The following is a 14372-nucleotide window of genomic DNA, read 5'->3' as shown; positions in this document are numbered from 1 at the left end:
ATCTCTCTCTGGCCAAGTGCTGTGGCAACAGCTACGGGATAGACACCACCCGTGTTACAGCCAGAGCTTGTCATCTTCTCTGATAAGGACCCAGCCAGCAGCACAGGCAGCCCTGGGCTTCACCATGCATGGCCTCTGCAACCCCCCCGATGTTATTAAGACAATTAGATATTGGCTGAGACCTGATCTCTAGTTTGACATTCCATCCCTTGTCATGGCTTAAATTACCCTCAGAGACTAAAGCTCAGGCTCCAAAGCTGCTGTTCAAATGGCTGCTAAACATCTCTACTGCATGGACCCCTGAGGCTGGGAACTCGCCGGCCCTCGCCAGCCCTCCCCTGCTCTCTGTGGCCGCAGGACTGGGAGCACTGCCCCAAGTGTTCAGCATTGTCTGGATACAGGGCAGAAGGGCTGGGCGGCCGCACACCCGCCGCTGCACGATCACGCATCTGTTCTGTCACCCACTGCCGGGCTCCAGTGGATTTTCCTGTCTGCAGTTTAGTGTCCTGGGAAAGGCACGCAGCAGTGAGGCCGGTCCCCTTGGTGTCAGTAAGAACTCATCCAGCTGCAGCCTGAGACCCAAACTAACACTGAGAATTTTTTCAGCTCACAATAAAAAATCTGCTTCTTTTCACATCTTGTAATGCCAGAGTATGGGGAAGTATTCAAAACAAGGCAGAAAGCCAGGCATGGTGGTGGCACATGCTGTCATCATTCAGGAGGCTGAGGCAGGAAGGTCACAAGATGGGGGCCAGCCTGGGATACATAGTGAGACCTTGTCTCAACAAGAAATAGTAAGACCCTAATGTGGGATGTCAGAGGGGCACAGGAGCCAACTGAGAGCTGGAACAACGAGAGCAACAAAATACACAAAATAGCTTTGGGAGCTGGGTATGGGGTGCACACCTGTAATCCCAACACTCTGGGAGGCAGGAAAATCACAAGATTGAGCCCTGCCCGGGCACTTAGGCTGGCTGTGGTGAGGGACTGCACTTGTTTTATTACCAGTTGAAAACAGTTCTGAGCAATAGACTAGGCAGAAGGCAGGGCAGGAGCCAGGCTGTGGGGCTTCCTGGCACAGGGCTCGCTGAGGCCCCAGAGTTTTGTCGTGGCTGTTTCAGAGGATCCCGCATTTCCTCAAGGCTATAGGGCCTTCCCTCCAGCTGCGTCACGTTCTTGATCCAGCTGTCGTACTCGGCCAAGAGGGTGTATATTCCCGGGACGTTCTTTTGCCCACAGCTCCTGCCCCAGCTGATAATGCCCAGCTGGTACCACTTACTGCTCGACTCACTGGTGGTACAAACGAGAGGCCCCCCACTGTCGCCCTGTGGGCAGAGAACATGGATCAGTAGCCAGTCCCCCTCACCTGGCACAGCTCAAGCCAAAGGGGCTCCATCGCCTTCCTGCCCCAGATGGCCGCAGGGGCAGCACGCTTGGCCAGGCTGGGTTGGGAGCTGTGGGGGCAGCAGAGTGGGTGCATCCAGGTCCTGCACCACAAACACTGATGGTGGCCTCCTCCTGTCCTTTCAGCGGGAGGACGATGAGCCCTACAGGGAGGGCTTGCTGAGGGTCCCACAGGCACCAGGCCAGAGCTGGAAGCCAGGGCTTTCTGAGGCCAAAGCCCTTGTGCACTGTTTTACCCTGGTGCCACTGCTCTCTCACCTACACAGGTACTGCTCTGCCGGGGTCTTTCTCCAAGGGAGGTGCCCGTCCCAGCTGTGACCACGCATGGGTGGTGAGGGGCTTCAGGAGAGGAGGCAGAGGGGCACATTTTCTCATCTCTGAGTCCTTATCCCGGTTCCCATTTTGAATTCATAAGTTCAGAGTCAGAAGATTTTGAATGCTGAGGGGAAACTAATGGCCAGGCCTAGGGGACACAAGACCTCCCAGTCCAGTGGGGGAGAGGCACTGGGACAGACAGGATGGCTATGTGGGATGCAACAGGAGCGTGGGGCTGGGGCACAGAGCAGGGTGTGTGGGGGACTCAGGAAGGGTCTCTGGGCGGAGTGCGGGGGCTCAAGGTGAGCGGGACCCTGACAAGGCGAGTGCGGGGGCTGCTTAGGGAGAGCTGGGCAGGGGGTGGTAGGACAATGGGTTAGAGGAGAGGGAACCATGAGAGTCAGAACCAAGCATGAGAAGGTTGGGAAAGAGAGACCTGGGCAGGGTGGATGCCACTGGTGACAGTCACAGATGGACACTGGACATGGACAGCAAGGACAGAGTCCAGGATCATAGGGGTGAAGTGCAGGATGGAGATGAGCAAACGTGTCTCATTCCCCAGCAAGCAGGCAGGTGTGGGTCCACAGAGAGGTCACCTCTGCCCGAGGACACCCAGCCAGCTGAGCCTTCTGGCACAAAATGCTGCCTCTCACTTGTCTGTCTCAGGTGGGTGTGTGCTTTGAAGTTTTGGGGCAAGAACACACTCAACAGACTTTTCACTCAAATCACCCATTCCTTGAATGTGATTTCTACCATTTTTTCTTCTTATGAAGGCATAAATATTATAAAAATCATTTTAAATGTTACCTATTTATTCCCATAAACAACAGAGGAAGAACTATTTACAGCAGGGATCCTCAACTGTCTGTGGCCTGTTAATTGTAAGAAAAGCTTCATCTGTATTTCTAGCCTCTTCCCATCCCTTGAATTACTGCCTGAGCTCTACTTCCTGTCAGATCAGGGTGCTTTTAGCTTTTCATAGGTGTGCAAACCCTACTATGAACCATGCATGTGAAGAATATAGGCTATGTGCTCCTGATGAGAATTCAATGCCTGATAATCTGAAGTGGAGCTGAGGCAGTGGTGCTAGCACTGGAGAGTGGCTGTGAATACAGACAAACATTGGCAGGGAGTTCTGACTGCACAGAGACCATAATAAATCAAAAGCTGCAGACTCATAGCAAAACCCCAACAGTGAGAGGCAAGTAACAATCTATATCTTATGTCAGACTTCACAGCGGGAAGTGAGTTGATGTACTTCAATTGTACAGATATATCTGTTCCAGTTGTTAAGCCATAATTTGACATTTATTTTAGTCCATGTGTGGGATGCCAATTATTTTATTTGCTGTACCTTTTTCTTGCACTAATTATCCCAGTAAGTTTTGATAAGCCCACTGCTAACCCTAGCCAAAATGAGTAAAAATCAAATGTTACTGGAGAATTTTTTTGGAAAGGGGGAAAAGACCAATGATAAGACAGCAGAAGACTCTGAGACTGCCAACAAAAGCAAAGCTGCATTTAAAAAAATTCCAAGAGTCCTACTTAGTGACAGGTTCATCACAAGTGATTCACATTCTCCAAGCCCATTTTATAAAATACAATGATACCCATTTGGCTTGCAAACAGAAGCATTTGGCAAAATTTTGGTTTTGTTTGCCAATTCTGCACTGGGTGATGAACATAACCACAGGCGTCTTCCCCACATGAATAGGAACGTGACCATCTTTTCCAGAATTATGGAATGAATTACACGTGTGAATGAGGCACTGGTATATGTGGCAATCAGCTATGCAACAAAGCCATGAAACTTTCAAAACTTTCCATTCACCTTGCTTTAAAAGACAAGCTTTGAGAGCTTTCCAAAAGAAAGAAGCACAAACACAAAGAACAGAAGCAATCATCAAAGGCCACTACTTCTTCACAGCTCTGAGAACATCACTCTCGATGGCTCATGCAGTATTAAAGCTAAGAAGACCTTCACTATTGCTGAAGAACTGATCCTGTCTCCTGCTGAGGACATTTGTCATAAGCTTTTAGGAACGACCACAGTTCAAAAGGTGGCATATGTTCCTTCCAGCTAGCACCATAACCAGACTGATGAAACAGAAGAGGATACGGAGCAGTGTTAGAGAGGATTAATAAGTCACAGTAATGCAATGCTGGTCCCCGTGGAGCAGCAGCCATCACAGAGAGCTGTCCCCTGCCCCCAGTTTCGGCACACCAATGCCCAGTGCCCCACCCAAGGCTCAGAGCAGGAGAAATTCTCAATGAAAATTTCTCAAGCAAGGGAGTGCCACCAGCCAGCTCTTTGTAGCTGTCAGTAAAGCAGCCACTGAGGAAGGTTCGCCCAGGAGAAATCTTCTGCCTCACTGCTTCAACCCCTGCCCCAGAAGCCCCGTCCCAAGCCCCTTGTGGCCCAGCCGGGGAAGCTACCTGTCTCTTTGTACTGTGAGGTAATAGATAATGCATGATAAGCATGCTCCCCTTCGTGGGCAGCCTGCCCTCCCTGCACAGATCACTCCACACTTGGATGTGTAGCTTTACTGCCCAGCCAATGAGTAGGCCCTAGCTTTCACCAGTGGCCTCATGCAGGAGAGAGCATCTTTGAGCTTAAAGACCAATTTTACCATTCATCCTGGGAACCAGAGGGAGTTAAGCCCTGAATTTCTATTTTTACTAGTGACTGATCAAAAGGTTGTTGTGTTCATTTCATTAAACAGCCTATGAGATGAAACTTCGGTTCACTGAAAACTACCTGCACCACTGGGTATATTACAGTTGTCCACTCCCTGCCCAGGAGACTGGCTCCCGTGGGGAGGAGTAGGTCGGTCCATGGCGCCCCCAGGGCCCAGTATGTGCAATTAGGGCTGCTTAATGAATGAACTAAAATGACACCTTGGATGGCCCCCCAGTCCTCGTTGGCTTTTTGTTCTGTGAGGATTCCCAGAGGTGGGAAAAGTGACAGCCCCAATTTATGGAGTGTTCCAAAGAAGAGCAGAACACTTACGCAAGGTTGCTGCCTGCTGGCCCCGGGTGTGTCCAGAGACTGCTGTCCCGCCCCTGCCGCCTAGCTGCAGGCCCTGATTCCCATGCATTCCCGGAATCTTAGTCATCTCTTCCCAGCAGAGAGGCAGCTGAGTTACCTGGCAGGCGTCATAGTTCTCGTTCTGGTACCCGGCACACAGCATGTTCTTGGTGAGTTTCGAGAACAGCTTGGAACATTCCTTCCAGTCCATGATGACCATGGGCACCTTCATCAGATCGCTTTTCATGGAGTTTTTTTCAGCTGGACCACAGAGAAAGAGACTTTAGAAAAGTCACTGGGAAGCAGGTCTCCGTGGAGATGACACAAGTGGCTGTGCCCTAGTGAGCACCCTGCACACCTCAGCCCCCATCCTGCCCACCACCCACTCCTCCTGGTCTACCCTCTGCGGCCTTCAGGGGCACCACACAGCCCACACTTCCCTGGACGCTCCCACCTGCTGGGCCCTCCTCTCACGTACAGCCTCACTCCCCCAGGAAGGCCTGACTCCCACCAGCTAAGGACCATGTTCCAGCACCACCCTCTGCCTCGTCGACTTGTTTGCCCCGCTACTGCTTATTTTGGGCGATGGCCTCCCTGAAGGGTACCGCAGTAAACTTGAACAGGGTAGGTTGGATGCAACTCTTCGGAGGGGATCCGAGGAGATTTGTGGCCTGGGCCTGCAGGTGCCAGCAATTTTCCTGGACTTTTCCTCTTACTGGTCTCTGAGCACACAGAAATCTCATAGCTCTTCCCCTTACTGAGGGTTTTTAATCTCGTATGGTCCCATCTGCTTCTAGCTCTGAGTATTCCTTGGAGCCAGAACCCCAGCTCTGCCCACCTCCCTCTGCTGAGCTCTGAAAATGCACCCCCATGAACCAGACCCTGGCTTGCTCCACATCACCGCAGACCCAGGTTTGTGCTGTCCCCATGACTCTGCTGCCTGCCTGTCTGCTTTTGGTTTTGCCAGTTTTCTTTGGGGAAGGCCAGCAGGGCTTCTGTCACACCTCTCTGCCCTGCACACTTTCTCCTACTGTGGCCAAGGAGCGACCTCACAGGTACCAGTGAACTCCTGGCTGAGTGCTGGGCAGGGCTGCAGGAGGTTCCGAGGTTATGCCCAGCCCACTGTGGGCATCAGGGATGCTTACAGGAAGCAGTAGGCACATCCCCGGGTGCCAGCTGAGAGCAGAGGGCCTCCCGCTAGATGGACCGCAAATTTCATTAAACAAAGGAGCCTGTGCTGAAAGGATCACCTCAGCCTTGGGGACACGCCCCCCAATGGAGCCTCCCTGGTGGACAGGGGTTTTCCCCGGGGCAAGTCCTGCTCGCCTCTTCCCTCCCTCTGCCTGGCTCTTCCTCAGTGGCTCTCCCCAGATGCAGGGGTGTCACATACTGGAACTGGTCTGTCCCCATCCTGCCACCCAGCACTCTTGCCAGCTGACGGGGATGGGCTGTGGGGGCAGGCAGACAGGCACTTTCAGGCCATTGAACTTGATGGGCGAGGCGAGCAGCAGCAAGCCGATGTCGTTGTCCATGGTGGCTCTCACGTAGCCCGTGTGCAGGGTGATGCTGGTGACCTGCTTAATTTCCAGGTGTGGGTTGGTTAAGTCGTTGGTCCCCACTACAACATGCAGCTCTTTGGGGCTGGTGGCAGCAGAGAGAGGAAGGGAGGACAGGAAGGAAGTGACAAAAGTGCACGGAATTCTCCAAACCCCCAAACCTACATCCTTGCATTTCTAGGGACCTTTAGGATGGAGCTATGGGGCCTGTTGCTCAGAAGGTGGGAGGATTGAAAAAGGAGAGGGCGATGCAGAGCAGAGCATCCCAGGCTCTCAGGGGAATGAGACACCAACATAGGACGGCTGGGCACAGATCCGAGTAGCCGTCAGGCGACGGTGCCACATGGGTGAATGGTCACCCACACCACGCAGTCCTCAGTCCACCTACAAGCCAGCGTCCAGGAGCAGAGCCGAGTCTGGTCCTGCGCTGGCTAAGCAGGAAAGCCTTCAGTGATGAGCCAGTGTGGGGCCTGCTCCGGGCCGGGTGGCCGTGGGCTTCCCGTGGCCAGTCCCTAGGTATCCCAGGAAGAAGGGGCCACAGGAAGGCTCTTGTTTCACCAGGGTAAAAGTCTCTAGAGCTTTGTTTTGGGTTCTGTTTTTGTTTTCTAGTGCTGGGGATTGAACCCAGGGCCCCATGTGTGCTGGGCAAGTGCTCTTCTCCCGAGACACAGCCCCAGTTCTGTGTGCAGGGCTGCAGTCCAGCCTTCTGGGTGTTTTCCAGCTGCCTCAAGCAGGCAAAGCTCAGTGCACGCACGCCAAAGCCAGGGTTTCAGCTCTGCCATGTACTATGCGCGAGCCTTGGGTGGAATGCCTAACCGTATCACACTGCAGTGCCTTACCCCCAAGGTAATCACTGCTTCTACCTGCCCAGAGGGTCACCGTGTGGCCAAATGAGCAGCACAGGCAATGTCTCCGCAGGGTACTCACGATATTTCCTCGGAATTTAAGCAGTGAGCGGCTGTGAGAATCCACCACGAGCTGAGGATGGCGCCACCACACATGTGCTGATTTGCGACTTGAATACTCACCTGCCACGGGAACTCACCCTCCCCGGCCTCCACCCCCCCGATGATCCGGGAGTACTGAGTCCTGCGGTCGAACATGGGTCTTTCGCCACATCCTGCAGGGAGGAAGAAAGCAGGAGGCAGAGCTGCGTCAGCACCCGTGTGGCCAGCAGGGCAGGGAGGGGGGGCTTGGAAGCAGGTGTCCCTGTTCCTGTCCCTGTTCCTGTCTCCATCCCTGTCCTGGCTGGCCAGGCTCCTCTTGCGGCCCCAGGAAGCCAACAGAGCTCAGGACGCGCGTGGGGAGCAGCAGAAGGTGCTGTCCCCCACCAACCTGATGTGGCCAGCAGAACAGGGACCCTCACGGAAGTCCCAGTTCCCTGGGACCTGCGAATATTTTCCCTTATAAGGCAGCAAAGACTTGGGGCAATGGAATGAAGATTGCCCATTAGGGAGTTGTCCTGCTCACTCCAAAGGGACCCCATTTAATCCCAAGGACACTTAAGAGAACCGGAGAGGTGGCTGGGCTGTGGCTCAGCGGTAGAGCACTTGCCTGGCCTAGGTCAGGCCCTGGGTTCCACCCCCAGCGCTGAAGAATTTTTAAAATGGTAGAAGAGGGAGGAGAATCAGTCAGCCCCAGATGTGAGTAGGGAAGAGAGGAAGGCACAGAGAGACACTGGCCAGGCAGAGCAGTTTGCAGCCGCTGTGGTGGTGGTGAGGAAGTGGTGGGGCGTGATGTCCCTCTGTGAGGCCGGGTCTGGTCCCCTGTACCTGCCCAAGTACCAACCGGCTTGCTCCAGAACAAGGGCCACGTTTGACCCTAACATCCCAAGACGCCTTGTGCCCCTTGCTGGATGCTCCTTTGCCAAAGCAGCTTTGAGACTTTTGGAGAATGCGTTGGAGTCATGTTTGGTTTAAAAAGATGGAGAACTTAGCAGTGTGTGCCAAGAACCTTTGGCCGTCAGTAATGGGACGGCTGGACTCACACTTCCTGTTTCAGTCCCCAGGCACACACAGTGTGGCAGGCACGTTTACAAGCACCGTACAGAGGCCGGTTCTCTTGAACGTTCACAGCCACTCCACAAGGTAGCTACCATTATTTCATTCCCATTTTACAGCTGGCACAACTGAGCCACAGGGAGGTTCAGTGATTTGCTCACTGTCACACAGCTAGTTGATGACCCAGCCAAGATTTGGAGGCAGGCATTCAAGCGTCAGGGTTTGCGCTGTTCCCACGGCCGGTGCTGCTCTCTGCATGGTGTCTTCTCTCCACGGTTGCCGGGTTCTCTCCCTCACTTCTTCCTAGAGGCCTCGCTGGCCTGTACCCGGCACAGCACCTCTCCTGCTGTGTTGTGCTTCTCACAGCATTGGTAGGGTGCCCACTCACTGCTCTGGGCCTGACTCTAGCACAGGCATGAAGCGTCACGTGGAGACGGGTGTGCTGGTGATGCTGGGGCCCAGCCACGCCTGCCCAGAGGCACTCAACAGCCACAGGGCTCCTCTGAGTGCTGTACTCTGCCCTGGAAAACACATCCTAAGGGCGAATCTGTGCTGGGAGATGCCCACTGTCGAGACGGTTGGAACAGCAACAAAGGTGAAGGCAGCCTAAGTGTTAGGGTGAGCAGTGCCCTGACCACCTGGGCCATCAGCTACAACCCAGCCATCGAAATTATGCCCCTGGGGAATTTTTAAGGATGTAGGAAAATGTCTGTGGTTTAAACAGTCAGGATAACAGTTGCATTTAGATGTAGAGTCACAGCGGAGGCACTTGCCAAAAGCTCTGGGGCAGACGGCCGAGCCTGAGCCTGGTTGTCACTATCCCCTGATCTGGGAAGGCTGCTTCCTCCCCTCCTCATTCCCGAGAGCCTCAGGCGGTTCCTCTCCTGTGTGGCTGAGTAAAGACAGAAGGAGACACGCTGAGGCGCCCACGGGATGCTGGAGCGGAATCCTGCACAGCTATCACGCTGGCGGAATGTCTCTTATCCATTCTGCGCCAAAGTCCCCGGACTGGCAGACCTGCCTTCCCTGCCTGGCCCGAGAGCAGCACCAGCGCAGAGCCATGTGGAGTTTCGGACCTGCCTGGGAGCCCCAGGCTGACACATCGGGGGCAGCAGAGAGGATGGGGAGCAATTCATGTGGTGGTGCTTTCGGGCTTCCTAGCAATTAGACCAAGGGGCCAGTTCTGCTGACAATGTCCTCTCACCCCTACCTCACACCACGCTTCTGCAGCTGACCCAGGCTGGATGGAGGAGGCCAGGTGGACAGGCCGTGCACTGTGCCAGAGGCTGTGGGAAATGAATCAGGCAAACCGCATCACCATTTCCCTGTGAGTGACTTTGGGCAAATCCTCAACGTCCAGGAGCTCTGAGTTCTCCCTCCGGCCCCAGGGTTAAGGGCAGAAACTAGGTTGGCCGTGAGGTGGGTGTCAGATATGGGGGGCACTGGAGGTGACTGCTGCTGAGGAGCCTGCAGCCCTAGAAGGGACAGCGAGCCTTCAGGGAGTGGGAGAAGCTGCCCGCGAGGACAGAGCACCCTGGAACGTGGCCTGCCCTGGCTGCCGTGCCGTGTGCAGGTCCCAGGGGGCTCCTCTCCTTGCAAGTCTGGAATTATGCTCCCTGATTCTGGGTACTGCCTCGTTCCTCGGGGAGAAAATCTTGGGTTTCCGAACAGAAGCTAATGGCCAGATGGGTATAATCCCATCTCGGCTGTAATCCCAGGGCTGTGGGAGGCTGAGGTAGGAGCATCACAAGTTTGAGCCCAGCCTGGCAATTTGATGACTTAGTGAGACCTTGTCTCAGAATAAGAAATAAAATTTAAAGAGAGCTGGGATATCAAGGAAGAGGGGTCGGGAGGACGTTCCGAGCTGTCCGTGCCCTTGTGAGCTCCCAGACAGCTGGCTCCTAATGCTCACCACTGACTGCACAAAGGGAGGTGGGAAGGGTGACTGTCCCACCCAGCCCTGCCTGGTCCAGCTGCCGGGGCCCCTGGGAGAGGAGTCCACGTACCGAAATCTGCCACCTTGGCCTGGGGCATGAGCAGCAGAATCAGGAGCAGGAGCATGCTGGACAGGGCTGTGCTGGGCGCGATGGAGACCAGGTCAGGGCAGTGACCCCAGCCAGCCTGGCCACCTCCTTATGGCTGCGATGTCACAATGGGGTGGGGGGAGGTCAGGCACGTTCTTCCCGCTGTTTTGTTTTCAGGATGGTTCACTTGGGGCATAGTCCAGGAAGGCTTTCTGCTGAGCTGGAGTCCCCCACTTTCACCTGCTGTCCTTGGGCTCTGGCTTCTGGCCTCCATCGCTCCTGCAAGGCTCATGTTCTCCTCTTCCCTGGGCTTCTCAGTGAGGTGGGAGAGACATGGGGACATGAGGACACGCTCAGGAGAGGCCCCAGGAGCCCCAAGGCCTCTCTGATACTCACACCCAGCGTGGTCCAGAGACTCTCACCTGTGGCCCCAGGTATGAGGCTCACAGGCATTTTCAGGGGTGCTGGCCCCCCTCATCCCTGCCCAGGGGGTGCACTCCCTACTCCCTGCACGTCCTGTACTGAGTCACATGGTCTCCCAGTCCCCAGATGCACCCAGTCCCTTCCTAAGGAGGAAATGTCAGACTCAGGTGGAAATGGCCAGCATGATCACCTCACAGCTAGGTTAAGATTTGCACTTCTCCAGGTGCTGGCTCCAGTGGATTCACCAGAGCTCCCTTGCCTGCCTGAGTGGCCACCAGCTGGGTCCCAGGGAGGAGGAGGCAGAGATAATTTCCCTCACCATGGTGGCTGCATGTCCCCAGCCTCTATGCGTTCCTGGACTACTCTGCCGCAGAGGCCTCTAGTGCTGCCTGGAGGAGCCCAAGGTGAGGCTTGTAGGAGCTGAAGGCTATGAGGACTAGGCCAGGCCAAGCTCGGCCTCTTTAGGTCCCCAGGAGCCTATGACTGTGTCACAGTGACGGTGGGGGCCAATTGGTAGACTTTATGGGACATAGTGGAGCAGAACATTCTGTGGTGACACAGCCCATTAGACTGTTGGACAAAATCCACATGATTATTCTTGGGGCCACTGGAGTTCCAGAGAAAAGGTCATTTTTCTGGCCTAAGAGGTGTGTTATAGGTGACAAAAGATCCCATATGAGTTTCTGTACCTTCCAAACTGCCAACTCCCTTGCTGGGAAGAGATTTGCTTCATAAGTTACAAGTCCATATTGCCTTTGGGCCACAAGAAAAAAATGACTTTAAATCTGACCCACACAGAGGCTGTAATATTAAACCCTCACTGTTGCACAAGGTGAAGAATAGAGACTGTACTCTGATAAGCCACCTCAGCTGGGAATGAATGAACTCTGTAGGTTAACACAGGCAGCTCCTAGAATATGAGCTGAAGACACACACACCCCCCAGTTGGAGTAAATCAAGCTCCAGTGGTAATAGAACTAAGGTTGGGCATAACTCCTATATGTTTGCCAAAACCACCTCCCCCAAGAAGCTATACAAGGCATCCAAGGACACTTAAAGAAGCTTATAAAAAATAGAATCCAGATCAAATGTCAGTCTTCCCAGAACACCTCACTTTTGCTGGTATGTAAATGAGGGACTAATAAATTTAAGTCAGTGTAAGACTTACATGCTGTAAATCAGGCTACTGAAGCCATGCACAGTATAATGCCAAACCCATATACACTAATGGGACTCATCCCTGAAAGTGCTGCCTGGCTCATTTGCCTGGACTTAAAAGACACCCTTTTCTGTCTCCACCTGGTACCAATCAGTCAACCCATTTTTACATTTCAATGGGAGGACCCAGTTACTGGCATTAAAAAACAGCTCATTTAGACTAGGCTTCCCTTGGGGAGTAAAACCTGCCCTGTGATCTTTGGGGAAACATAGCCACCGATCTCAAGGTCTTTCTCATGCCAGGAACAGACTGTGCTTTATTACAATACGTAGATGATCTTTTTGCAGCTCCCTCTCATAAGGACTATTTCCAAGAGACCAGAGATGATCTTCACCTGCTCTAGAAGACCAGCTATAAGGTGTCTAAAAAGAAAACTCAAATTTTCCAACAAAAGGTCCAGTATCTGGGTTTTATAGTAACAAAAGAAGAATGTAAACTGGGCACTGAACAAAAAGAAGCTGTCTGTGCCCTCCCAGCCTGACTACCAGAAGATACCAGATAAGAGAGTTTCTGATGGTGGCAGGTTTCTGCCACATCTAGATCCCTAACTTCTCACTCATGGCTAAGTCCTTACATAAAGCTACTAAAGGAGGGAAAAGGAGCCCCTCCTCTGGGAAGTTGAATAGGAAAGGGCATTCAAACAAAAAAGCCTTAATCCAATCTCCAGTCCTGGGGCTGCCAGACATAACCCAGCCTTTCTTCCTGCATGTCTAGGGATGAATGGGAATGGCCATGGGGTCCTGATGTAGTTATAGTGTCCTGGCATTGCCCAGTGGCATACTTATCAAAACAAACTCTGTGGTCCTGGGGTGGCCTCTGTTCTTTAAAGTGCTTGCTTCCACTTCCCTCTTGACACAGGAACCTGACAAGATGATTCTGAGCCAGCAACCAACTATCCAAGTGCCACATTCAGTCATAACCTTGATAGACCAGAGAGGACACTATTGGTTATCAAACCCCAAAATGATTCAATATTAAGGACTCCTCTGTAAAAATTCCTGCATAACCTTACAGAATATCAACATTCTTAATCCAGCTACTTTGCTCTTAGTCAAGCCAGGAGTCCTTCTTCATGATTATGTAAAAATCATAGACAAAATATTCTCAAGTCAGAGAGATCTCATAGATTGTCCTCTTGAAGAATCAAAAGTTCCTGGGAGGAGCCTAGTGGACAAGCTATGTGGTGATGATGCCACTGGATTCTGTGATAGAGGCCCAACCTCTGCCCACCAAAACCTCAACCCAAAAGACAAAAAACAGAACAAAAAGCTAACATCTGTATGGATTCCAGATATGCCTTTACAGCATTACATGTACATGGAGCTATTTTTTTTAAAGAAGACTCCTAACTGCAAAAATAATAAAGTACAGAGATACAATGTGGGCCCCAAAGAAGGTGGCTATTATACACTGAGGAAGACATCAATAGACTGAGACATTAAAAAGCTAGGAAAGGGAGGAGAGCCACACCTGCTCCTGACCCAGACGCCATCACTCAAGCGCCGGGAAGGTAGCCGCTCGGGCGCCCCTGAACCCCCATAAGCCCCCCCGCACTCTCAGTCCTCCTGACTGTGCCAGTCTTTGGATCCACTCTGCAGAGGCAGAGATGGTCATCAAGCGTATTTCTCTGAGTTCCCAACTTTGAACATCTTTAAAGAAAGGGCGTGGGAAACTTACAATAGAACGTTGTGGAGTTCAACCATTCAGGAGGATGGGGAACTCAATCTGGGCCTTGCAGCCCGAGGTCAGTCAGTGTCATGGGGTTCAGCCATCAGCTAACTGAGATAAGGGGTCTTGCATCCTCCCTCTGTCTGAGCCATCAAATGGTAAATACACTATATTGAAATTTTGTTCACTGCAGACATGTTCTGGACTGCTTCTTGATTTCAATTTAATTCAAATGATTTAAGGGTGATAGACTAGTGACTACCACCGGTGGTCAGTGTCAAAGTTGTGTTTGATCTTAATGTGTTGCTGATTGTATCAGTTGGGGTAAAGCATTGCGGTTGATTTGATGAGCTGTTTTCTCTGATGTTATGAAGATGAGAATGTCTGTGGGTCCTTAGAGACACAGAAGTTAGGGCGCAACAATATCAGGAAGATTTGGGTGATAATCCAGACAGTAAATCAAGGACAGTCCGACAACAAAAATAAAAATGAGAAAACACATAAGCAAGACACAAGGACAGACTTCCAGTTTACCAATGGCAAACAGTAGGGCAAATGAGGATGAAAAGGCCAATAGTGAACCACCAGGACACCCTGAACTCAAAGCACAGGAAGTAACAAAACAGATCAATCAGGCTCTAGAAAAATTCAAAACAGAAATAATTTCCCAGATAACCATAGAGATAGTGAGCAAAATGGAAGTTGTGATTCGAGACTCTAGAGCAGAAACTGACA

The 14372-nt window shown here is 52.3% G+C and overlaps 1 protein-coding gene across 2 annotated transcripts in view; it reads right to left on the bottom strand.

The window, feature by feature from the left end:
• Positions 1-266: 266 nt before the first annotated feature.
• Positions 267-14372, bottom strand: part of Prss55 (serine protease 55) — a 52371-nt gene continuing 38265 nt past the window's right edge. For both annotated transcript variants that reach the window (XM_010622941.3, XM_033765527.1), the window contains 4 exons: positions 7231-7423; positions 6138-6388; positions 4866-5008; positions 267-1325 (listed from right to left, as the gene is read on the bottom strand). In XM_010622941.3, coding sequence (XP_010621243.1) covers positions 1002-1325; positions 4866-5008; positions 6138-6388; positions 7231-7423 — 911 coding nt within the window. In that variant the 3' untranslated portion in view covers positions 267-1001. The remainder of the gene's footprint in view (positions 1326-4865; positions 5009-6137; positions 6389-7230; positions 7424-14372) is intronic.

The sequence above is a fragment of the Fukomys damarensis genome, unplaced genomic scaffold (assembly GCF_012274545.1).
Source record: "Fukomys damarensis isolate Sample0158 unplaced genomic scaffold, DMR_v1.0_HiC HiC_scaffold_18, whole genome shotgun sequence".
Taxonomy (NCBI): domain Eukaryota; kingdom Metazoa; phylum Chordata; class Mammalia; order Rodentia; family Bathyergidae; genus Fukomys; species Fukomys damarensis.
Note: the sequence above shows the minus strand (reverse complement) of the source record. Positions and strands in the feature narration are given on the sequence as shown.